The following is a 27,910-nucleotide window of genomic DNA, read 5'->3' on the forward strand; positions in this document are numbered from 1 at the left end:
TATAATTATACAGCTAGAGCCTGAAGTACTGTCGATTTAGCATTAGTTGAGGCGGTTGATTCTCAACAAGTATTCTTTCTGATCTGTTAGTAATGACCCTTGTGAACAACTTGTAGATGTGGGATAACAAGCTAATTGGTCTATAATTTCCAATTTCTGATTTTTCTCCTTTCTTATGCAGCAAAACTATGATTGCATTATTCCACTCCATAGGCATCACACCTTTTCTAATGCATTTTGTGAAGAGTCTTGCCAGTTTTTGTGTCATGTCTCTTCCTCCCAATTTTATCAACTCTACAGTAACTTCATCTTCCCCAGGGGCTTTCTGATTCTTCATTTTCTTCAATGCATGTTCTACCTCATCAGGAAGGATATCAGGTATGTTGTAGTTGTTACTAATTTGCGATCCATCTTCCCCACTGCTGGCATCATTTCCTCGCTCCTTGTATAATTCTCTATAGTAGTCTTCTGCTATTTGAATTATGCCTTCTCTGCTATTTATAAGTATGCCATCGCTGTTCTTCAGTTTAAGTATCATTTGTCTTTCTGTATTACTGCTCATGGCTGCTGGTTTAAATCCTTTGTTTTCCTTTGTTTAAATCCTTAATGCTTGTTCCACTTTTCTTGTGTTAAATTTTCTTATATCCTCTCTGAGTCTCTTTCTAATGGCTTTGCATAACTCAGTATACTCAATTTTCTCCTTGTCAGTGTTTTTCTTGCTCTTCATTTGTTGTCTTTGGTTCATCATGACAAGTGTTTCTTGACTCATTTTTTCTTCTTTGGATTTCTTTTTATCTATAGGTTTCTTGGACTTTATCACTTTCAGAAAGTTGTAATATTCCTCATCGATATCTTGGTCCTGAGCAGTCTACAGAAGCTCAAATGTTTTCTTAAGTTCCAGTGCATACTGCTTTTCCTCCTCTTCTGTTATCTCAAAGACCTTTGTATTATTTACTTGAGTCAGTTTTTTCCCTTCTTTTTCTTTTATCTATATCAAGTCTGCATCTTACCATTCTGTGATCACTTCCAACGTATACCTTGTTCAGGACAGTAACATCATTCACGATATTCAGCCAGGCCTCATATAACGCGAGCTTGATTAACGCGTTTTCAGTTACCGCTATTTGAAAAAATGATACCACTTTTCACTTTACACGATGAAAATTTCCAGTTAATGCGATTTTTATTATTATTTTTTTTTTTTAATGCGATTGTTGAAAAAGATTTGAATCGCTCTTAAAGCTTACCATGCGTTGGATGGGCAATAAACAAACATTTGCCTGCTGTTTGCCTCAGTGTGTTCCATCAACCATCGGAAGAAGACATTACTTGTTTCTCTCCCGCTAATAAAGTCAATGCAGACTTGCATTTAAAATTTAAAATTTTTAAATGAGCCACGTGAAAATGTTACTGCAAAGGAGATAACGGTAAAAGAACTAGATGAAATCTTTCGTATCGCAGAGAACCTCAAACTTGAGGTTCTCTGCGATATTTATTTCGCCACAGCCGAGAGAAGATTGTTGTCGGCTATCGGAAATTGATTGATGAAAAGAGAAAGTCAACACTGTTCGAATACTTTTGCAACTGTCATTTCTTCATTGTGTATTTTATGTGAGAGGTTCCCAAACTTTCTCGGTTCACAGCGCCCTTAGTGTCTCGGTAATTTTTTCACGGCACACCTAGATCAAAAGAAATACCTAACAATTCCATTTATTAAGTAGTTAGGTCCAAACAACTTAATAAGAAATGTTGAAACTGTGAACTACCTCGAGCTAATAGTTCGCGCACGTGCAGCACCTCCGTAGCCAGGTGGGCAGGAGCAGCAGTGCGTAGCACACGCTTCTTGATTAGACCGGCGTTCGAGCCCGTGACCACCAAATACGGAGGATGTAGAAAGGTCCGGGAATGACCACCGCATATCCCCGGAGCAATATGGCCTTAGTTGCTAATGCTCCTAAAAACCAAAACAACAACAACAACAACATAATAGTTCGTGCGGTGTCCGAGAGATGTCGAGTATCGCTGCGTTTCCCTCGAAAATTTAAAATATTCCGCAGTGCACAGTTTGGGAACCGCTGTTTTATGCAGTAAATATTTAATTCCATAATTATTTTCTTAACTTTTACATTGTATACAGTTAAAAAGTTATTTAAAAGGTATTTTTAAAATTCTTTATGGACATTCCAGAAGGACAAGGACCAATTATAATTTTTCCTATTGATTCTTATATTCGATTAACATGTTTCTGTTTTGCGTGATGCGCTTGTGGGGACGAATTAATCGAGTTAATGGAGGCCAGCCTGTATCTTCTGTTAGTGAGGATGAAGTTGATTTCATTAGTTGTTTATCCATTTGGGCTCTTCCATGTCCACTTTCTGTTCACCCTTTTTCTTGAAAAAAGTGTTCATTACTGACATTCCTCGAGATTCTGCAAATTGCACACGTCTTTCATTTCTTTCACTAATTCCAAAGTTTCCTATAGTTCCCCTTTCTACGCTGTTTTGTCTCTTTCCAACCTTAGCATTGAAGTCCCCCATAATGATAGTGTAGTGAGTTTTCTGTTCATCTAGAAGACTCAATTTTGGTGTCTTCTTCAACCTCTTCATCATCGTGACTCGATGTTGGTACATAAATCATTATAACCTTTAGCTTATACTTCTTAGAAATCCTGAGTAGCAGTGTTGACACCCTTTGTGATATACTTTTAAATTCCAAAATGTTGTTTTCTATATCTTTATGGACCACAAAGCCAACTCCACCTTCATTACTTTCACTGTTTCCATTGGTGTACAGCAGATTTCCACTTGATAAACTTATAAGTGATTCATTTCTTCTTGTTGTTTCAGCTTTTCATGTTTTATAATTCCTTTTCCATCTCTAATATCCAGTCTTCATCGATCAGCGATCTTACGTTGTAACAGGTCAAGTTCAGTTTCTGTGCATGGCAGCCTGATCGTACCCAGAGATTCTTAGCACCCTCTGCTTCCACTCTGATCCTCTCGCTGCCATAAGAGGGGGAGTGAAAGCCACTGGGGACTGATGGCCATTTGTTTTGTCTTACTGTCATGTGCTGGAGGGTTTGGTCTTTTCCTCTTCATGCTACGCTGCCCAGGCGTCTTGAAGAGAACCGCTCTACATGTTCGTTGCCACCTAAGTAATGTAACAGGGCTTACCATCGAGAAGGTGTGCAAGAGTGGATTTTGGGGAGGAAGGCCAACTGGACTTCTCCTAAATCTTCTGAAATAGAAATATATTGGATCCATCAGTGTTTTAGACTGAGTGTCTGATAACACACAGAATGCCCATTCTCCTCTAAGCCCCTTAAGGCAATGGTCAGGCCACACCTTGATTACTGTATACAGGTCTGGAGGCCTCATTTTAAGAAGAATATAGAGCTGCTGGAACAAGTACAGAGAAGGGCAACAAGATTATGGAACAAAGAGTTGCTCTTACAAAGAAAGGCTTAAGTTTGGCAAATTACCATGTCTGGAGACTAGGCACCTGCGAGGTGATGTGATTGAAGTGTATAAAGCCTTTAATGGATTGAGCATGCCCAATGCTCAAACCATGCAAAAGCGTGTCAGCTCACCTCGAATGCCATGATTCATTCGAGTGCTGGCATTTGAGGTGAGTGGACACGCTTCTTCAGGGCTCCTCAGTTAAGTGGATTAGATTACTGTTCATTAGTGCTTTTAAATATTTAATTTATTTAGATATTGTTGGATTATTTTGTTATAGGTTTTCCTGTAACAGTTTGGTTTTTATAATATTATAGATATAATTTTTTAAAGTTAATTTTCATTGATATTTAGCTAATTTTATAATGGTAGTTACGAGATCTGCCTTAAACACGTCACAGAGTATGGTGACTCACGGAAATAGCCGATGGTGATTTACGGGTGAGTCATGATTTAATCCGTTGTGGAACCTTTGGAATGTTTTCCAAGGTCGACCTGGTGACTAATCATAGCTCACCTGGGGATTCTTTGCCTTGTGATCGATGTACGGAGTGCTCCGATCTTAAATTACAATTTGGTGCACTGATGGAACAATTTGATTCACAGAAAAACCGGGTGCTTGCCCTCAAGAATAATGCATCTGAGAGCTCATCAGGGACTCAAGACTCCAGCAATCTACCAAGTGACGCATACCCAATTCGGGCCTCAAAACAGAAAAACCAAGTGCCAACTACTCTGGTTAAAAAGGACATTGTTTTATTAGGAGATTCCATTGTCAGGGAAACAGGGAATATTTTTTGTAATAAGGATAGGTGGAGTAGAACCAGGGTATGTCTGCCGGGAGCAACTATCAATGATGTCACCAATACATTGTCAGATTTTAAGGGGGGGGGGGGTAAAGAGAATATTATTATTCATGTTGGGACTAATGACATTAAACATACACGATCTGACGATTTGTTAGAAAAATACAGGACCATGCTGAGGAAATGCCGCGAGCTAGGCCACAATGTCTATGGGTCTGCAATTCTGCCCAGACACGATAGGAGGGATTATATGTTATAAAAGGCTTTAGGGGGGAAATTTCTATCAGCATGGCCTACACTTGTAGGTAGAAGGAATATGTTTTGTAGAGACGGGATACACTTAAACAAAGGTGGTGCAAAGGTTTTTGCCAATATTATTGAGGATACCTTAAAGGTTCAGGGAATCTGCTAGTTAGGGGGGATGTGGGTAATACTGACACATGTTTATCTGATAATATTGGTCAAAGTAACTCTGGAACATAGCTCAAGAGTTTTTATCTGTTACCCCAACTGGACATATTATCTAGATGTTCTGGGGGCAGAAACGTTTCAAGTGAGCGGGTAGCTAATGCCAGGGAAGAGAGCCTAAAAAACTTAAAGGATTGTGTTAGGGTAGTTAAATATACAAGAACAGTAAGTCTTAATTGTTTATATAGTAATGTTAGAAGTGTCGTCAATAAATTGAGCGAATTCGAACTGCCGGCTCAAACAAGTAACGCGGACATAATAGGGCTTATAGAGACGTGGTGCCACCCGAAAATTGGGGATAATGAGTTTCAGTACGTCTTGTCTAATGTATTTAGGAAGGATAGGGTAGATGGAAGGGGTGGTGGGGTAATGCTTCTTATCAGAAGCAGCCTGAGTGCGATGATAGCTTTCCCGGATTCAGACGTTTCACATTCTAGTATAGAATCTGTATGGTGTGAGATAAATAAATAAATTTTCTGTTTATACTCCGGGACGACCAAACAGTCAGAGGAGTTAACAAGATAGACAGAATACAAGAAACAGCACCGTATTCAGCAGTCACGGGCTTGAACCCCGGTGTACTTATGCACCCGCACGCCTGACCACTAGGCTACGGCGGCCCTTAAAATAAATTTTCTGTTTATACTCCGGGGACAGCCAAAAGGTCAGAGGAGTTCACAAGATAGACAGAATACAAGAAACAGCACCATATTCAGTAGTCACGGGCTTCAACCCCGGTCACTCAAAGCACGTGTACTTATGCATCCGCACGCCTGACCAATGGAAACAAAGGTATAATGCGAGTAGGAGTAATCTACAAACCAGGTGATTGTGAAGTTTATGACGAAAGCCTCTACATGCAAATGGAATGGCCAAGTAAGCGTCAATGTTTTATTATGGGTGATTTCAATTTGCCTCTAACTGATTAGAGAAAATGGGAAGGAAACTCGACATGGGGAACAAAATTTTTAAATCAACTAGATGACTGTTATTTGTATCAACATGTCAGGGAAAGTACTAGAGAAAAGAATATCCTAGACCTCATCATCATCCATGAATCAGATGACATAACAGCTGACAGTAGAGGAACCAGTAGCAGGAAGTGATCACGGAGTTCTACGGTGGATGATGATGAGAGAGAGGTAGCAGTAGTAAAAGGCAAAGGAATGGGTTTTAATTTCAGAAAAGGAAATTACGATGCCTTAAGGTACTACATGGCCTCTATTAACTGGGTAGATATCGTGCAGAGAATGAATACAATTGAACTGTGGTATGCTTTTAAAACATTAATCACAGATGCCTTGAATGCGTATTTACTATTAAAAAAAATACTCCACGAAGAGGGTTCCAAGTTGGATGAATAGTGAAGTTGCCACATTACTTGGGCAGAAAAAGGTGACATGGAAAGGTTACAGAGCAATAAAAAGTACTGAAGCCTATAACAGCTACAAGATGATCTGTAATAGAGCTACAGAAAAGGTTTGACAGGCAAAGGCAGTTTATGAGAAATCACTAGCAAACAGAGCAAAGAGGGGGACAAATAAGGAATTCTTCACATATATAAATGCCAAGAAGAGCAGCACAAACCAGATCGGACCTTTACGTAAGGGAAAGGGGATAGTATTAAATACACCAGCTGCCGTTGCAGATGAACTCAACGGTTATTTTGCATCGATATTTACAAATGAAAAACCTTTTGTGGCAATGGGAAATTGTGGGAGCGAAGTTGAAAAATGTGTGATTAATGATATTGAAATTTTGCAAGATTATTTAATGAAAAAACTTTCGAGCCTACAGGCCAGTACGGTTCCTGGAGTTGATGGAATATACCCTATAATCTTTAGGAACGCGGCAAGTGAGTGCATTGAACCATTGAGGCTAATTATGCAAGCATTACTAGATTCTGGGAAGATTCCTTGGATTGGAAAAGTGCCAATGTATCTCCCATACATAAGGGTGGCTCTAAGAGTGAAGTGGACAATTATCGACCTGTCAGTCTGACTTCAGTGGTAGGGAAAATCATGGAGGCAATGATCAAGGGCGGAATTCAGGATCATTTGGATTGAATTGAAATTCTCAAGGCTACTCAGCATGGTTTTCTAAAGGGAAAATCATATTTAACAAATCTGGTTTGCTATTTTGAAAGGGTCACTCACGAGCTGGATTTAGGGAATAATTTCGACATTGTTTATTTAGATTTCAGCAAAGCTTTTGACTCAGTCCCACATGAGCGGTTGCTTTATAAGCTGGAACAGTTTGGAATCACTGGTAAAATTCTTAGATGGATAGCTGGATGGCTTCAGGGCAGAAGCCAGAGGGTTGTGATAAATGGCTATTCCTCAGATTGGGTTGATGTAAGAAGTGGGGTTCCAAAAGGATCAGAATTAAGACCACTGTTGTTTTTAATTTTCATAAACAACATCGATGAAGGGATAGAGGGCATGATGTCTAAATTTGCAGATGATGTTAAAATTGGTAGAGTAGTTAATGATCACTGTCAAGCTGAGCTTCTTCAGAGAGACCTAGATAGACTTCAGGAATGGTCAGAAAAATGGCAGCTATACTTTAATCCAACAAAGTGGGAAACAGTAATCCCAAAATAACTTATTCACTTGGTGGAGTTCAAATAAACCCAGTACTGGAGAAAAGGGACTTGGGTGTTACGATACAGTCAGACATAAAATTCTCTGAGCATTTTAAAGAGATTGCAAGGAAGGCCCATGGTGTCCTATCGATGATCTATCGAACTTTTGCAAGTAGAGATAGGGACGTGATAATCCCATTATATAAGGCTTTTGTTAGACCACACTAGGAATACTGTGTTCAAGTATGGAGACCGCACCTAAAGAAAGACATCGAGCTTCTTGAAAGGGTGCAAAGACGGGTAACTCGCCTGGTGAGATCGGCATAAGGGTGTTCTTATGAAGAAAGGCTTCGAATATGTGGGTTGCAGAAACTAGACACCTTTTTGAGGTGTTTAAGGCTCTGAAGGGATCAGTAAAACAAATGAGGACGAAATTTTCAAGATTATAAATGATGCTAGAATTAGGGGACATAAATTCAAGTTACAGGGGGAAATGTTTTAGATTGAACTGCAGGAAGTTTTATTTTAGCCAGCGAGTTATAAATTATTGGAATAAGTTGCCTGCATGGGTGGTAGAGGCTGACAGTTTGGGGAAATTCAAAGGTCATCTGGATAGTACCTTCGGGTGAAGGAAAAGCAAAGGATGATATGTTTAATTTCCTTTTCTTTTATTAATTATTATTATTTATTTATTTTTTTTTTATCATTGTTTTATTCGGGGGGTGAGGTTTTTTTTTTTTTTTTTTTTTTGGGCTGGTGCAGCATAAGCCATAGGCTTTCTTGCACCATGCGGCCATTACTAATACTAATGCTAATGAGATTTTTCCTCTTGTTCAGAATAATCATCTGAGAAGGCATAAATTCAAATTAGGGAAAGACAGTTGTAGGATAGATGTGCAGAAGTTTGCCTTTAGCCAGCAGGTGGTTGTTTGCTGGAACAAACTTCCATCTGTCGTTGTAGAAGTTGATAGCTTAAATAGATTCTGGGCAGAACTAAACTAACATTTGGAGCGAGGGAGGGGTGAAATGAGAAGGTTTTGTTTTGTTTTATTCTTGCATCATGTGCCTATGCTAATCAATGGAGAAGAGGTACCAAAGTAGTTTGGATGAAGCTATGATGGGCAGCTCTATCTGTTTCTTGATTTAGAGTGATCACACTGACTACAAAAACAAAGATGTTCAAATGATTTTTTATCTTGTTGTTTACTTGTAGTGAATATTAATATTCCAGTATAAAAAAAAGATATATTTATATTCAAAAAGTTTTATGGATCCAGATTTCTCAGATTTTCAGATATGAAAATGTAAGCCTGTGCAACTATTAAACATTTCAAAAGATTTTTGTCTGGTTTTCTCTTGAAGTCTTTCTAAATCAACATTTAGGGAGAAATTTGCATAATTACAGTAATATAAAACGTCATGCATTTTTCTCTTTAAATCACAGCATCCTGCACCTTAACAACTCAATTTACATATTCGAAAGCTAAGTCCGTGTTAGTGTCAAAAGGTACGGAGAAAATATTTGGTTTTTTTCCTTCCTTACTGGACTTTTGGATGCTGTCACTGAATGCTTCATTCAGGGAATATCATTTTTCAGCATGTGTTGTAGCATTAAATTTTTCATGGATGTCAGTAAAAGTAAAGTGGAAGCCACATTCCTAAGTTGTCTTTCCCATTACTAAATTTTGTTTTGGAACGTTTCAAGATGGCTGTTCAGTTGATAAAACCATGTTGGCCTTGCCTTTGTAATTTTAAATTAAGTTCATGAAGATGGATAATATCTACCACCAAAGCAAGGTCGCATAACTAGTTGTTTAAATGTAACTGGTGTTAGTCTCCTCTTTACATAAATAGGAAATTTTTACTTTATCAAATAATGAAAATATTTTTAACACTTTTGTTCTGCTCAACCAGTTTCTCATATTTGGAGAAATATGTATTTGTTTATATAGATTTTCTTTTCATAAAATGTCTTAATTTTGACATTTGTTTTTGTAAGTAAAATTATCTATGATAATTCTACTTATACCATCACTTTCCCCTCTGCCAGCGGCTACTGTTAAACTATTAGTCCATGTATTCCCCCAAGCTAGCAGTTTTCCAGCCTACCTAACACTGCCTCGTTTGCATCAGCAAATATACTTGCACCGTTTCTATTTAAATGTATCCCATCCCTGTAGAAGCAGTCTCTTCTGTTAACAAGCACAGACCAGGCTGCAAAAATTTCTACCCCTTGAGCCTTGCACTATCTATCCAGGGCCGAATTGATCGACAAGACTCTCATCATATACTCCCTCCTATCATGTCTGGGCAGAATTGCAGACACTTTCAAATTCAACCATAACGCAAGGCTTTTTTTCAACATTGGCCTGTACTTATTAAGTATTTCTGCCAGTCTTCCACTCTTAATATCCTTAGTGCCAACTTGTACAACAATGTCACCTTTTGTGCCCTTAAATAATGATATCTGCTCTACAACGTCATCATCAACCTTTGCCCTGGCAGACAAACCCTGGTCCTGTTCCACCTATCCTTTTTGCACAATGTATTCCCCGTTTCCCTGACAATAGAGTCACCGATAACTAGTTCCTGTGGGAGCAGTGCATTCTGGCTTGGGGGGTTGCTGCTGTGTTGTGTGATGGTCAAGTGCAAGCTCTGGCATTGATGTGGGCAACTGAGAGCTTGATGGGCCCTCAATTTAGATCCTTCGAGGGCATCCACCCTGTCCTTCAAGCTCTCATATAGGCCCATAACAATGCTGAGTTGGCGCCTGATTTCCTCACACTCCTTACATCATGCCCACACAAAGACATTCCCTTTGGCAATATCATGTCCCATTCCTGATTGCTCCACAAACATCAAACAAGCAGTACATTTCAAAAGACTGTAATTCGGAGGACAACTGCTCCCCTCAGTTCTCCCCTGAGCCACAGCACTCCAATTATCTTCAGCCTTTTTCTTTGCTGCTCTGGTCTGAGTCATGATTTCGATTCAAAAATATAACACTAAACTTATATCCCTATTCAGTAATAACACTATATATATATATATTTCAATATCGAGTATTATATCCAATTGAGTTATGTTATATGCATTTCATATCTCCTATCAAGTTATATGTATTAATTTATAATGTTACGTTTGGAAAATCTAAGTAGTTATAATAGATACTAAATTTAACTATCTATTGCCACCCACGTGGTTCAAAGTCTCCGCTAGCTATCTATGCCAAATCACTGATTCTAAAAGCTCTGCTAATATTACTGTCCTACGTTACGGTCTACATGACGTGGCAAGTTAAATTATTAAATCACTTAAGAAGTGCTCTAATTATGATTTATAATCCTCTGCTGATATTGATTACACTGCTACAAGTTATGTAGAAACTACCAGTATCTGCTGTATCGATACAAAAGCAATGCCAGCAGAAATCGACTGTGGTTTTCTATGCAGTTACAAGGCTGAGTAAACAATAAATGCACCAATTTAATCAGCAAATCACTAAAAAACTATACTACTAAATTTAAATCAAAATTTATACAAAAACAATAATTTCAAATCAATAAATAAAAAAGTTCACTTAGTAGCTTTGAACACGTCTGGCTCCCATTATTTTTCATTGCATAATCATATATACATATTGAATAGGTATGCTGCCCTTGTTTATTTATACCCTGTCTACACAAAAATGTTTTTAAAAAACATTTTAATAAAATTATTAAATTTAATAAATGCCTTGAAATATTAATTAAAGGATTACAAATACAAACTATTTGTATTTGTGCCATTCATTATTTTGAATAATTAACAATAACAAACATAATATGAAATATTTATATAAGACTGAATTTTTTCCTTCTGTGTTTTTAAGGAGAGAAGCAGCTGTAAAAGAATTACTGCTTCGAAATATATCGATAGAGCAGGATGAAGAATTACAAGTTAAAGAAGCTTTCCTCACAGATAAACTACAGGTTCCTAATGAATGGATTTTTCAAGCAAAGGTGGATTTTTTCATATATATCTTTTGGAATTAAGCTGGTATAATTTATTTTTCTGTCACGGAAATTAAATTTCCCCTACAGGAATAGTCTTCTTAAAATGTAATACTTAATTTTACCTAATATTGTTTCATGTCCCATTTATGATAAAATCATGAGAATTCAGGATGGTCATGTTTTGTAAATTGAATCTATGGCATTAGGGATAGTGTACAAATCTCAATGATGGTCAAATTGCCACAGCACTGCAACTTTCACATGGGCAAACAACCACATCTCTAAGCTTGCTGTCATGAAGGAAGATATGAAGAACAGAGGGGAAAAAAAAAATCTGGTTAGATGTTGGAACACTTGCAGGCATGATTATTCATTCTTATTTGGGTCTACTAAATTGTAATGATATAAAAATGAGCAGTGTGTGTGTGTAACAGAAATTATTAAGAAAAAAACTTCAATGAAGAAAATGCATCACACAGCATATCACCGGTGGATATTTTAGCAAATATTTTACCAGAGGCCAAAAAATATTTAGGAAATAATTTGATTCGTAATTCTAAAATAAATATTGTAATGTTAGTGTTGTCGTTTTTTCGCTTAAAATATAAAAAAAAGTCTTTTATGTCGCATATATGTGGCCAACATGGCCACATATGTTGGTTACTTTATTTCTTGAGAAGCCGCGTCGGCCATATACGTGTGACACTATTACGGCATACATATGAAGGTCGTTATTGATTAGTTTATTGCATGCACGGCGAGCGCTGCAATAAAACTAATTATGATAAAATAAACTCTCAAACATTGCAATACATTTGTCAGTATTGTTAGAGATTTTGTGAAAACAAGTTCGTTTGCACGCTGTATTATTCATCATATTGTGTTGTGTTTTTCTGCAAGTTTGTATGTGTTGTAAAAAAAAAAAAAACCATCTAAAAAGGAATGGCTAAAAGAAAATTACTAAGGTAAGAAGAACTGAGAGAAATTGCTGGAATTTACAATTAACCAAAGTTAAACTTCTCACAGACACACTGCTGTAGAGTTTTTCAGAAGTTCAACTTTATCTATTATGGACAATGTACGGTGTTTGCGCTTTACACCACGAGAGGCACTTCCTTTATGGATTGGAACTATGGCTTTGGCTAACTGTGAGCAAGTCCTTGGGTCCTTAAGGATGTCACAGACATTCTCTCAGATATGCCAGACAAGCTGTACTTGCTACCTGGGAGTCTAAAACGCTGATGGAACTGATATTCGGGTGACACTCAAGTCAAGTGGACCCAATTTCGGCGAAGTCCAGATGGTCTATGACAGCCAGATCCTCTGCTTTCACCTTCACGATGGAGGAACTGTTAGTAATCCTGGGTATAACCTCCATGCACAAGTACATGGTGGGCGACCACCCAGGTGTGAACCAACATTAGCAGGGGTCGAGGTGGGGCGGCATTCCTCCATGTGGCACCCACACCACATGGAGGAATGCCACCCCTCTATGTTACCAGGCAGTACTAGGTGGTAGATGACTCTCATCAACCAGTGCAATACCACCACTTTGCTTTTTGGAGGCTTGAAGTGGTGGAACCCATATTTAGTTTCTAGAGCAGGGGTGGGCAACTTTTTTCGTCAGCGGGCCGAATGAAATTTTCGTATCATGATGCGGGCCGAATGAAATTTTCGCATCATTATGCGGGCCAGAATAGATTGAACGATTTAATAAAAAAAATCAGAACCTAAAAAATGTTATATTACTTGAATTACCAAATTATTAATGTATTTTTAAAAAAAAATATCTGAATGTCCAATTATCATTGAAAATGCGGCATTCGGCATCAATTTTTCTTTTTTTTTTTTAATTGGCTCATTTTATGGGCTATAAATTATATTAAATTAAAAATTGTAATAATTAGAAAAGGCATAAAACATAAAATATATTTTATATAAAACATAAAAATATAAAAAATATAAAACACCAATATTATTTTTTTCAATAAGAAGTCAAACCCAAAGGAACTTCGTTCGATCAATGCTACAATATTAATTAGGAAATAACTCTTTGACGCTGCGTAGAATCACTTGGTTACTGTTGTACTGGCCGTGATTCCCGATTGAACCGAATTAAGCCGAACGTTTACAGCGAGTTTAGTCAGGTATGGATTTTCTATATTTATGCATTTACCGAGGGGGCCGGATTCAACATCGTCGCGGGCCGGCTGTTGCCCACCCCTGCTCTAGAGCTAAGTTCAGTCAACCCTTTCCTATCTCTTCCATCATGCAGTATGATTGATGACTTTTGAGGTTATGATGAACATCGTAGTGAGATCCAATATTCCTTACATTTCGAGGGTACAGCTCTAAAGCGGTGTTCACAGACCGGCCACTAGTTAGTACACCAGACCGAACCTATTGGTAACTCTCTAGGAGGCTTCCGGATCAGCTAGTGTATAATCTTGCTACCTCTACTCTGCCAGATAGTGACTGGAGGGAGTCCAGGTAGTGTGTATGCAGGGAGCATTGTCGAGGCCACGTTATGTCAAGTATCTGGGTATATTCTTACCATGGTACGCCATATCCAAAAATTTCATTACTTCATACAGTATGTCCCACCCACTCTTTCTTACTATTGAATACACCATGAATTGTCAAACTAATAGAGCAAGCTTATCTGTGAAAAGATCTAAACCTCCCAAACACTTCCTAATTCATTTCCCAAATATATGTGGTCTCAATTCTGATCTCAACGATGTCCATTTCCACTTGCAGTCTGCCAAACCACATGTACTTTTTCTGACAGAATCTCAGTTATCGGTTGATTCAACTACTGCTCATCTCAGATGCCCAAATTATTCGCTGTATGATTCCTTTCACCTCAAAGGTGGTACATATGTCTGTTCTGATATTTCCTGTCAGAGAATTGGCAATTTGGAATCTCCTCTCTTTGATCTTCTCTGCTTAAAATCTCTCTACCCCCATTGTGTCAAATTCATCTGTTGTCTCTACCGTTCTCTCAACTCCACTAATCACTTGGAGCTCTTTGACTTCCTTTCTTTGCAACTTAACTTACTCCAGTCCAACTTTCTTTCCTAACAGTGGGTTAATTTTCCTTGGTGATTTTAATGTTCACAACTCCAGCTGGCTTCCGTTTTCTAGTCACACCGACCCAGCTGGTCGAGATGCTCAGACTTTTGCAATTACTAATGACCTTGCACAGATTGTTCATTTACCTACAAGATAACCGGACAAATCCTAATCATACAGCCATCACACTTGATCTTTTTCTCACAAACAACCCTTCTAAGTACATGGTCGAAGTGAGAGAGATCCTTTAAGCACTTCAGATCACAACTTGGTGATTGTCTCTTCTCCAGTGGAACCTTTATCTCGTGGCTATTCCCAACCTTGTGTTGTTTGGCATTACAAGAATGCAAATTGGGATGACCTGTGAGATTTCTTTTCCTTGATTGGATTACTGTTTCAAAACTTCTGATGTCAACCAACGTTGACATCAGAAGTTTTGATGTCAACGTAAGGCTGATGTCAACGTAAGGCTGTTCAAGAAAAGAATGTTGCATATTATAATTAACTTGTTTCCAATTCTTCAGTTTCATTTTCTGCGTACACCAAAGCTCGCAACAATTGTAAAGCAGTTATTAATCAGTCCAAACTAGAGTTTGAACAGGCTGAAAGTAGAAAACTTGCTTCTTGCTGTAATGGTAGCCAAGCATTCTGGTCTCTTGCCAAAGCTATTGGCCGAAACTTTTGCCATCTCTGCTCCCACCTCTGTTCAAAGCAGATGGTTCTGTTGTCACTTCAGCCAAGGATAAAGCTGACCTGCTAGCATCCCATTTTTATTTCAACTCATGTATTAATGATCTTGGTAAAACACCTCCCACCATTCTCTACACACTCCATTCAATGCCTCCTGTAGTCTTCCGTCAAAAGGTTGTCAGAAGGATTTTGAGGAATCTTGATGCTAAGAAAGCTCCAGGTCCCGATGGTATTTCTCCACTTGTTCTCAAAACCTGTGCTCCTGAACTTACTCCTATTCTTTGCCGCCTTTTTTCACTTTCTTATTCCAAAGGTGTTTTTCCTTCTGCTTGGAAATTTGCTCATATCGAGCCAGTTCCTAAAAAAGGGTGACAAATCCCTTCCATCCAATTATCGTCCCATTTCAATTACTTCTACTCTTTCTAAAGTAATGGAGAAATCAATTAACTGCCAACTCTTAAACTACCTAGAAACCTTCCGTCTGATCAACAATCGCCCGTATGGATTCCATCAGTGTCGATCCACTGGTGATGTTCTGGCTTATGTTACCCATTTATGGACTAATTCAGTGGAAAGGTTTGGTGAAACACAAGTAGTTGCTCGACATCTCAAAAGCTTTCAATCATGTTTGGCATAAAGGTCTTCTAGGCAAGCTTCCATCTTATGGTTTGCCAACTGTTTTTTATAATTGTTTATCCAGTTTTCTCTCTGATCGCTCACTGAGGGTGATGGTAGATGGCTCTCTGTCTTCTAACTTCTCCACTAATGCCGGTGTCCCCCAAAGTTCAGTTCTTTCCCTCACTCTTTTCCTCTTGTATATTAATAACCTTCTTCCATTGACTGGAAATCCTATCCATAGTTTTGCCGATGATAGCACGTTGCATTCCACTTTCCATTTTGAGAAACCTTGCTCTGCTCAATTAGCTTCAACTTGTCGAATATCTGCTACCAATTCCTTAAATGCTGATCTCAAGGTAATTCTCCAGTAGAGCAAAGACAACTTAGTTGATTTCAATCCTTCTAAAACTCAGTCTTGTCTTATGTCTCGCACAAAGTGTTCTTCTGCTCCTATGCTTATCTTTGGTGACACTCCAATTTCTAAGCAAAATGATATTTCTCTTTTGGGGATTACCAATCTCTCTTGGCACAAGCACATTACAAATATTGCTCACTCTGTATAAATCACAAATCTGCCCTACTTTAGAATATTGTTCCCACATCTGGGGTGGTGCCCCCAAAACCTCTCTCTCTCAGGCTTCTTTATTCCATTCAGAAGAGAACAGTTAGTGATTCATTAATGATTCATCTCTAACAGAGTCTCTCCACTCACTGTCTCATAGAAGTACTGTTTCTGCTGCATGCCTCTTCTACAAATACTTCCATGGGCACTGTTCTTGTGAATTGGCTTCTATAATTCCCGCTCTCTCTTTCAAAACAGTCCAAACACGTGCAGCCACCAGCCAACATCCATTTACTGTCCAACTTCAAACTCACAGAACCAACATTTCATCTTCCTTGTTTATTCATTCAACTGCCGCTATCTGGAACAACCTTCCTTCATATGTATTTCCTGAAAATTACAATCTACAGAAGTTCAAGTCCAATGTCAACAAATATCATCTTTCGTCTTCTCAGCTTCCAACCCAAGCACGGTACTAAGTACTATAGGTTCTAATACCTCATGTTTGGGGTTTACATAAAAAAAAAAAAAAAAAGGGTTATAATAATAAATGCAGAAAAACAAGTGGAAATGGCTTGCCAGTATTTACGAGTTTGCGCCAACAGCTGATGCTGCAACCAACGCCACCAAAACACTATCAGCAGGTCGGTGCACCGACCTGGTAAATTTGAAATTACAGTCGCGGAAATTATGTCCGAATTAGCGGTGGAACCAGATTAGTGGTGGTCGACCTGTAGTGGTAAAACCTAGATTACCTTGTATTGCTAAACACCAGATTTACACTTTGTGGTTTTAGATTGAAATAATGGTACAATTTAGATTCCAATTTAAAAGGGGGAGAGAAAAATTTGTTTGCCCATTCTGTTCATAATTTGTCCTTTCAATTTATTCAAACTACACAGTTTTTTTATAACAAAGTTATCCTTTGGCTGAATGCAAATTTCTGAATATCTGTTCTGTAACCATCCTTTTTTTTATTTATTTATGTCCACTTGTGTTTATCACCTGAGAAAGAATAAAGATAGCATCAGCATTTAGTTTACTTAACCCTTTTAAAGCCTTATATATTTCTATATATACATTTATATTTCATAAATGCATTTCTGTAAACACATTTCTCCCAACCACCAAGGAGAGGCCAATGAATCTTGGTGCTGTCTGGGTAGTGGTACCTGCCGAGAACAGGTAACTGTAGTCTTCTCCATTGGTGAAGCATTACTTATTCGAGGTAGTACAGTATCGTGGCAGCTTGTTGTGAAGGTTGTCACAATGTAAGTTATAATTAAACTATGCCAATTTATTTACTTTGCCTGTTCACTACATACAAACGTGATGCAGTGTCACTAACCTGTCCGCTAGTGAAACTTCCATGTAGTTTGAGGCTTCAGTCCAAAAATTGCCTTTAGTCTATACTATTGCACGCCGTCAGGCATCTCTCTTATTATGAAATTATATTTCATAACCGAGTTGTCACTATTGCAACACCAGGGTACCAACCCACCACCGAATCGAGGCCAACAAGCCTTGAAATGGTGCCTTGGTAGATACTACCACCCGCTGTGAAACAGTGGGTGGTGGGATCTGCCGAGAATAAGTAACAGTACTCTTCTCCATTGGTGAAGTGTTACTTATTCGAAGTAGTGCAATATCATGGCAACTCGTAGGTTTTCAAAATATGAGATAATTAAAACAATGCCAATTTATCTACTTCGGTATTTCATTACGTACAAACATGATGCAGTGGCACTAACCTGTCCGCTATTTCTGTAAATTGCAGAGACCACAATTTACAGAAATGCAGTATTTCTTGACAAGAATATAATTTCAAATATACTTTTGCACCCCTGCCTAAATTTGTTTCTCTTTTTTGCATCCTTTACAACAGATCTGTGTACAAAAAACTTACCTATATTCCAGGTATCTCCCAACTTTCAGAACCACAGCATTTACAGGTGTGAAAGAAGTACAGGAATTCTAGCTCACAGAGGAGTTACTATTCTGGTTAGAGGTAATAGGCCTGCTCCAGGATACCTCTTCAAACGATCTTGAAGGTAGTGGCTGTACACATTGTTATTGGGATCACTTTAACTGCCTTCTTAAACCATTCCACCAAATTTTTCATGTCCACATTCCAATCTTGATCACATAGTAGTTCAAATTAAATCTACACTTTGTATCTTAGAATGTTATTATGGGTCCTCTTATATGGGTACCAGGGGTTAAATTATAGAATTGTTACAAGATGATTAATAACTTATGTGGCTAAACACGGGGTCCCATACCTACCTTTTCTCTGAACCTCTCAATATGCTTTTCTTCTATCCTTGTGTATCAGTGGTCACTGCTGACTGATACACAAAGCAGTGATCACTTCCCTATTACCTGTAAAATCCAATTGCAGTTGACCTGTCACCCTACATGTCACATTACCTGGAACTTGCCTAAAACAGCCTGGAATAATTACGCAAAATATATCCAATTTGATGATCAAATTCAGTCGAATCCCATTGGAGATGTTACTGTTCATTTTACTAACAAACATTAGCAGCAACTACTTTAGCATCACTAAAATCATGAACCGATAGGTGAGTCTTTAATTTCTGGTGTAACAGAGACTGCTCCATTGCCATATTAAGGAAGATTAGAGCTTGGAATTAACTCCACAAATGTCGCACTACAGTTAACCTCTTCAGTTTCAGTTGTCTCAAATCTGCAACAATTTATTAGGAGAGCTAAACAAGAATCCTGAAACGATTTGCTTCTGCCATTACCGAAGACAGATCCAAGGTTAATATGGAGATGAATATAAGTTTTAAATGTCAAATACCAATGGAATCCTTTGCCATTCCTTTGCTGGGGGAAGTGCTGATTTATCCTTCCCTGCTGAGACAGAAACCCTAGCCAATTATTTCTCAAAAATATAAGCTTCTACTGCATATGACTCATATTTTCAGGTACTAAAGCTTGTGCTGAATGGAGCAAGATCAATTTTACTACCACCACCACTTCCTATCCATATAAATTTTTACAATAGTAGAACTCAAAAGATCATTATGTAACTCGTTTAGCAGAGTTGCAAGGCTAAATGCTTGCTATATTATTCTGCAATGCCTAAATGACATACCCTTCAAATCCCTTCAGGTTTTCTATAACTAGGTTTTTTATGGAAAATGACTATCCCTCCACCTTTCTCTCTCTCTCTCTCCCTCCCTGTGCATGTGTGTGTGTGTGTGTGTGTGTGTGTGTGTGTGTGTGTGTGTGTGTGTGTGTGTGTGTGTGTGTGTGTGTGTGTGTGTCATTCAATTATATTAGCCTTTCCAAAGCCATGAAAAGATCACTCATGCTAAATCTGCTTAGGTAATATTTTAGAAAATTGGTGCTTTTGAGGCTCACGTGAATTTTAAAATCACAAAACATCAAGTGCATGTGGTTAAATGAATAGATCCACTTCAGATGTCCATATCAAATCTGAGACTAATATCCAAAATGCATTTGAAAAGAGAGAGCATCTGGTAATGGTGTCCTGGATATTTAGAAAGCCTTTGATACCACATAGAGATGCAGCATAAATCAAGACTTGCACAACATATACTTAAGAGAATATTTGTCCCAGCTTGTCCAAAACATCTCCATCTCAGAATGGTATGAACCTTTCAGGTCCATTACCGTTTAATGCTCACTTTCCTCTCTTTATATTCAAGAGCAAGGGTCTCTTCTCAGCACAACATTATTTTCCCTAAGAATAAATACCATAATACATGACATCCCAAATGCTGTGGAAGTGTATGTACATGTAGATAACCCTACTGTATCCCATTATTCTCAGAACATTAATGCCATGGAAAGGCAGCTTCAGCTGAAAATAAATAAGTTGGAATGTTGGACTCCACAAAATGGTTATCGAATATCTGACCAGAAATTCACTGCCACTTATTCTGCAAAAGATGTGCAGTACACTCTGAACTGTGGATAAAGAATAATGTGATTCCACTTTCAAAAACCAATAACTTTTTAGAACTAATAATGAATAATAAACACAACTTTCAGACACAGCTTTGCATTAACTGATTAAAAAAAACTAAGCATCCTTCAGTCAGCTTGGTGTGCAGGCTGAGATGTGCATGGTGTTGCAGGCTGAGAATCTTAAGTATCTTTGTATAAAGTATTAATCATATCATGGCTAGATTATAACTTCCAGTATATTATAGTATCTCGATACAGTCACTCCCCAACTTGCGCAATTTTGGACTTCTGTAAATTCGACTTTATATAAGTTTTTGCTTGCCGGCGTAAACTTTAAAAAATCGTGGAAACACATTTTGCATTCCGTAGGAATAAATGGGGTATTGAATACATCGCAATGTGAACCCAATAACACATTGTTTTTTTCGTAATTCGTTCCAAAACCTCGGAAGTTGAAATTTTCGTTATTCGCTATATAGGTATTTATCACTCTAAAAGTCATTTTAATAATGGAGCACTACCCTTTGATCGTTATCATATGTTCCATTATAAGAATCAATTTTGAATGGCTTTGTTGGTATTTTTCTAAAGAACATTTCTGGAGGTCACGACTATAGAATAATAAAAAGAATTTTCACTTTCCAGTTTATTGGGCTTTTCTGTTAGTGCGATCTATTATAAACAGGTAGTAAACTCGATCTTATTGCATTTGCCATAATCCCAATAACTGGAATTGTGTGGGTTTTTACGTTATTATGGTGAAATGTGTTCTCTTCACTGAAATCTTCAATCATATAAAAAACATCAATACATTTTCAGAATCTTCTCTTCATTTCTATATACTTATTACAATGATGAAGGGAAAGCGACCAATGAAAAGTGCAGGTGGTGGAAGTGCTAGGAATATTAACAAAATTGATTTAGAAATTAAGATGAAAATGATTAAGTATGAAGCAGGACAAAGTTTGTCATCTATTGCACAGGAATCAGGTCTTGCTGCTTCAACAGTGAATACTATTTTAAAGGACAGTGCGCGTATAAAAGAATATGTTAAAGGAACTACGCAGTTGAGATCAACAGTGTTCAGGCTATATCGAAGATTGAAAATCAGATTCAGAAGGGAGTGCCCCTGGGTCTAATGACCATTCAAACAAAAGCAACAAGTATTTATGAAGATATTAAGGATAAGTAGTGAAAACCCCAAGTCAAGTCAAGTTCGTGGCAAGCAGCAGGTGGTTTACTAGGTTCAAGCATTGCGCTGGTTTCCACAAGCTTAAAGTATGCAGTGAAGTCACCAGTGCCAATTCTAAAGCAGCAGAAGAGAAATTTTGTGATGTGTTGGGGAAAAAACCCTTCTAAATTTCCACAGCCCCCAACCTCTGCAGCACCGCACTTATCAGCTGGAGACATTAATTCTGGCAATGATGCTCAAAAGGTAAAACTTGCTGATGTTATTGCCTGTCCTCTCCCTTTTTTGTAATTTTTCCTACGAATGAGATTTAAAAAACTGAATAAATAATTCTGTTTACATGTTCGTCAAGCATTTCTTTTTTGCTTCAATCAAATTCAGCAAGCATAGTTGTGATTGCTGCATAAGCATTTAGGGAAATTTCGACTTACGCAGAATGCAACCCTTGCATAAGTCAGGGAGTGCTTGTACTGTTTATCATAGTGCTCTTCAGGCAGCTTGTGAAGCTTATAGAACTCCATTTTATATATAGAAGCAAATTAACTCCCACTGAGGAGACAAACCTGTTATGCATATATGCAACAAAAATACAAAATCTTCTCACACATCCCATTGGAAATATATGTATAATCCCCAGTGGACTCCTTTTTATGAATCCAAATCCAGGGAACCATGACCTGCAGTTTTCAACTTAAAAAACTATTACAAAATTAGAACTTGATCAGAATTCTGATGGATAATAACATCCATCAGAATTCTGATCCACCATGGAAAAGCCTTACTGCTCACTGATTTATCTTTTACAGAGTGGTGTATGATTACATTACCATGCTATACATTTCAACAACTGCATGCTTCAGAGACTCTAGATGTCCATTGTCCCTTATTTTGGGATAACGCCATGTTTTTTATTAACCCTGCTGTTTCAATGTTGGTTCAGTTTTGACTAGGAATTCCAATTCACTCATTTTATTGACAATACTCCTGGAATTACTGTAGACACGTTTAATACTAAATGTTCTTGTGTAGTTTAATACCCTGCTATACCCATTGAAGCTATTTAGCTGGTTTCCCTAGCATTAACATCTTGTTCATTTTAAACATTGCTACTATCAGTACATTTTGTCAATATCAGCTGTAGCAACAATAAACATGAACTTTTAAGATATGTGCAAGCACTACATCCTTGACCCATATCATATGCATATCTATATTCCCCCATTCCACTTAGCAGTTTTCCTCTTTTGGATATTGGCAAAAACCATACATCACCTTTATTCAAATGTACTCCATCTGCAGAATCCAAGTCTTGAGTTAATCCACGAATTTTCACCATATAGTCTCTCCCATTGTGCCTAAGCATAATTGCAGGCACACGTATTCATACTCAATGCATATTATTAGTTCATGTGTATTTAACATCATTGGTACCCCACATGAATAATAATGCTCCCCCAGTTACCCTTAAAGTCTGACAATCCATTGATACCATAATCAGTTGTCACCCCCCAGCAAATGCACTATCTTCTGCTTATCCTTATTACAAAAAATCTTACCTGTTTTCCTGACAATAGAATCTCCCAAATAAAACTAAATTCTCTTGAATCAGAGCATTGTATACTTGATTATTTGTTCTGTGGCAAAATTAGGGAAGTGTCACATGGTAGGTTACTAGAACCTTGGGCCCCATCGACTTCCCTTCTGGGAAGTTGATGGGAGGGCCCAAGAAATTAATTCTCTCTAAGAATTAATATAAGAATATAATATAGAAATTAATATAATCATTTGCATTTCAGAGATAGAATTGTATATTATGATAATTATATTTTTTAATATGCTTTTTTGATTGGGAAAATTGCCACCCATTAAATATGTAGTGCATGCTTATATTTTTGCGTCCTTGTTTTCAGATTAACCACAAACTAGTAAATCCCAGACCTTAGGCTTTTAACATATTCACAGAAAAGGTTGATATATAAATAAAATATTAACTTCTGATTTATATATAAACAGGCTACAAAGGCCCAATCTTTAAACAAGCCTGCAGACCAGGCATGGTACCTACTGAAAGCCAAATGTTGGAATAAAAGTCATGAGATTATTATGAAATACTTAGCAGCAGATTCTATTATTAATGGTAAGTAGTTATTTTTAATCCTTTACATTAATTTATTAATACCACATATCTTTCAACAACTTGGTCTTAAGTGAGTGTAAAAATGTAGTGAAGAATCAAGGAATGGAATGATAAAATAATATATATTTTGTGTTAAACAGAATATAAAAGGAATTTTTAAAACACATACAAAAGAACATGGACATCTTAATAGATTAGACTATACTATAAATTTTTTTTTTTCCAATTTATGAACTAAAGAAAAGTGCCTATACTATAATTGAGGTATTACAGTACACACTCGATTTTCCGGGATAGATGGTAAAAAAAAAAAAATATTGGATAATTGATTTCCCGGTTCATACAAAAATATAGAAGTCCTCGACATGCATAAGAGATACATTCCAGGACTTTTTTACATAATTCGAGTTTTACATAACTCGGGAATAATGACTAATGTATTGACAAATCTGAATTCAGCGCAATACTTGTTAATGTTTGACCATTTTCATACATCCTTATTATTTTAATTTTCTGATCCAAATCGATCGCTTTCCTTTAGTTGGTAGATTTACTAGTGCCACTGTAACTTTATTCTCTTAATCTTAATGGTCAAAATGAAATTTTTTGTAAAGAACTTCACAGGGTTAAGGCGAAAACTCATTATTATCACTCCACATGAGCTCACATTTTACTAAAGCACATTTCTGGAGGTCACAACCAGATAAAAACAATTTGCCGTTTTCAGTTTATTGGGCTTTTCTATTAGTGCATATAATTATAATTATAAACAGGTAGTAAACTCAATCTTATTGCATTTGTGATAATGCAAACAGGTGGAATTCTGCGAGTTTTTACGTTAAGGTGAAATGTGTGTCCCCTGCACAGAAACAAAAACCAAATGAATTTTAAGAATCTTCTCTTCTTTCCTATTTTTTTGCTTGTTACTCCATATCTCACTTGTACAATTTGTGTGTGCCATGATTGTCATTACTGATTGCTTATTATTATTTTTATTTATTTATTTTTTATTATTATTATTATTTTTATTTATTTATTTTTTTTTTTTAATTTTACAACCCTTAAAAAAAAAAAAAAAATTTACATCCGAAGTTGCACAAGTTTGGGGACTTACTGTATCGAAAAATGTTCAGCAACCTACGTAAAAAATATGACAATAGATAAAAACCAAAAAAATTTACCACGCATTACTCGTGTGACCAACATAATGCTTCCCTTTATTTTTTACAATGTTGCATATGGTTTGGTCACCAACATTATAATGGTTCATTATAGATTTAATGAGTGCACCATTTTCAGTTTTTAAACATTTGAATAATTTCAAGTTTTTGTTTAACTGAAAGTGTAACTCTTTTGCATTTACCTATCATTTTCGTAATTTCTAAACAAAAAAAAGCATACTTACTATAAAAAAATTTTGACATCTGTGACCTAAATAACGAAATGAAATTTGTCTTTTTGCGGTGCAATGGAACACAATTGACGCAACGCTCTAAAACAAACTAAACTTTTTTTTTTTTTTGAGTGGCCTGTGTGAAGACAGCGGGGGTTGCAAGATAATAGGCACACTAATCTCCCAATGACAACTTATAATACCCACTTCTTATCGCTTATTTACAATTTGCAAAACTTCTGTTTCTACCTATTTTGTTATTACTTTAATTTTTTGATTTCTGGTTGATTTTTTTTTTTTTTTTTAATTTGGAGTCTTGAACTGTCCCAGTTAATCCGATCCCAGTAAATCAAGAGTCTGCTGTACTTTGAGATGGAGGTTGTCATATCATAGGAACCACAGTCAGTCAACCCACTGTGTTTCCTTAGTTTAAGGGTTATGAAAATGCTGCCTACTTTCATCCAGTAATACTTGCACTTTTTTCACCTGACATAATATAGCATTGGTAAATAATTCAGACGGAACAAAATTTTTTTGTTCCATTTGAATTATATACGTTTAAACTTTTGGTAAGATTTTCAATAGTTTGCACACACTGATGTTTTCAAAATTGAAGAATGAGCTGGTCCAGTCGTGGAATGTTTCTTTCGTCAGTTGGCTTTCAGTCTCTCTCTCTATCTCTCAAAATTTTAGCACTTTTCATTAGTTCATAAGCTGGCAGAAGAGAGAGTATAGTCTCAATAGATTTCTGTTCTCCTATTTGTGCCATCAAAATTTTCTTTAGTCTGTACAATCCAGTTTATATTACTTTATCAGAATTTATTGCAGATGGGTTGAGAAATTGGAAAAAACTTGTTAACATTGTAATTATTGTGTAAGATGTATTTGCAAGAAATAAATATAGAGAATAAATGAAGATTTGTCTGGTGGGTTTTGAATTGAACCATAAATGGATGTTTGCTTGTTGGTGCATGTGTTCAGACTGGCAAAGAAACAAATGGTGAAATTACAGATTCCAATCCAGAAAAATAGTACATGCAAATATTATAGAAATGTATGGCAATAGTAATAGTAATAGTAATAGAGGCATGTGATGCAAGAAAGCAAGCATATGAGCTTATCAGGCTTTTGGCTGATGAGTATCAGCCAAAAAAAATAAAAATATTAACACAACCATTCCCTCTAAATGTTTGTCCAGTTCCTCCTTGAATTTATTTAAGCTATCAACTTCCATAAGAACAGATGAAAATTTGTTCCAGCAATTAACCACCAGCTGGCTAAAGGCAAATTGCTGTACATCTATTCTACACCTGTCTTTCCTCAATTTGAATTTATGCCCCCTTAGGTTTTTAATCTGAGCAAGTGGGAGAATCCCATCAGAATTCAGCGTGCTCAACCCATTTAAGGCCTTATACACCTCAATCAGATCACCTTGCAGGTGACTGGTCTCCAGATGCTGCAACTTGCAAAATTTAAGCCTTTCTTCATAAGTGCACCCCTTTGTTCCTCTCACCAATCTTGTTGCCCTTCTCTGTACTCATTCTAGCAACTCTACATCCTTCCTAAAATGAGGCCTCCAGACCTCTATACAGCAGGCCCCCGTTATAATGCGGTTCGCTTTACGCTGATTCGCTATAACGCTGTTCTTACATTATAACCCGTATCTGATTATAACGCTGTCAAAACTCACTGTAACGCTATTTTACTAGCATACAGATTGAATTTTTGTCAAATCCGTCTTCAGTCCAGTCTGTTTTGAGCCTTTTTTTTTTTTTTTTTTTTTTTTTGGCAAAAGGAGAAAATAGCCACCATGAAATTAACTACAGTAATTATTTTTTATAATTTCTACTCTATGAACAAAATTGAAACTTTCAACATGCTCTTATTTTCTTGGTGTGGATAGTTTCAAGGGAGAAATTCTTTTTTAGTACTGTACTCAAGTTGAAAAGATTTACCATCCAGTGTCATATGTTGTTACGAAGTCTGCATTTTCTGTTCTGACCTGTAATAGAAAGATACTAAAAATAGATTTATTCCCTATCTCTTCTTTTGTTTTACTGTGGGAACTATAACTTGCGAAAGTTTTTCACGCAATCAATCCCATCAGTGCTAAATGCGGTGCTGTTTCTTGTACAGTATTCTCTTGTCTTCTGAACTCCTCTGACCTTGTGGTTACCCGAAGTACATAAAATTTGTTTGTTTTACTGTTTTGGAAATTCCATAAACATTCTCCATGAGTCACACCATAATTGATTTACAGTACTTTTCCTGCAATAAACAACCATTTGATTTTACTGCACGGTAAAATCGGACTTTTCAGATAAATAAAACATTTGTCACCGTCTTCAGCTCACTTGCCAGAGGAATTCTAGATATCATTCAGTGCATACAGTGTTAGACATACAGACAGTTTACTGTACTCGAACATCGTATCACAATCAGTGCAACGCAGTTACATTTGCAGAGAGTTATGGCGGATAAGAATGAAAAAGCAACAATGTCTGGACACGGTGCAAAGATTGGAAAGGTAAGAAAAACATTGAGTTTGAAAATTAGATTAGACGTTTTGAAGAGAATTGATTCCGGTCAAAGACAAGTGGATGTGTGCAATAATTTAGGACTGGCAGGTTCAACTGTAAGAACAATCATAAAAAATAAAGAATCAATTTTAGCAGCTGGAAAAACAGCTGTTCCCCTGCAGGAAACTAAATTGACCAGGGCTAGGCCGGCTATTATGATTGAAATGGAGAAACTTCTACATAATTTTATTGAAGACAACGTTCAACGTAGAATTCCTTTAAGTTCAATTATTATTAAAGAAAAAGCGAAGAGCCTATATGAAGATTTAAAGGAAGCTCATCCCGGAAAAAATGTGGAACCATTTAACGCTAGTAAGGGCTGGTTTGATAGATTTAGAAAGCGCTATAACCTGCGCAACGTAGCAATACAGGGAGAAGCTGCAGGTGCAGATC

General features: G+C 37.0%; 1 protein-coding gene across 1 annotated transcript in view; it reads left to right on the plus strand.

The window, feature by feature from the left end:
• Nucleotides 1-27,910, plus strand: part of Nup98-96 (nuclear pore complex protein Nup98-96) — a 770,989-nt gene that overhangs the window by 706,090 nt on the left and 36,989 nt on the right. Inside the window, exons 34-35 of the mRNA XM_090379042.1 lie at nucleotides 11,188-11,317; nucleotides 23,422-23,545. Of these exons, the coding sequence (XP_090235168.1) occupies nucleotides 11,188-11,317; nucleotides 23,422-23,545 (254 nt within the window). The remainder of the gene's footprint in view (nucleotides 1-11,187; nucleotides 11,318-23,421; nucleotides 23,546-27,910) is intronic.

This window comes from Mastigoproctus giganteus, chromosome 8, assembly GCF_048544385.1.
Source record: "Mastigoproctus giganteus isolate SK-2022 chromosome 8, ASM4854438v1, whole genome shotgun sequence".
Classification (NCBI taxonomy): Eukaryota; Metazoa; Arthropoda; class Arachnida; order Uropygi; family Thelyphonidae; genus Mastigoproctus; species Mastigoproctus giganteus.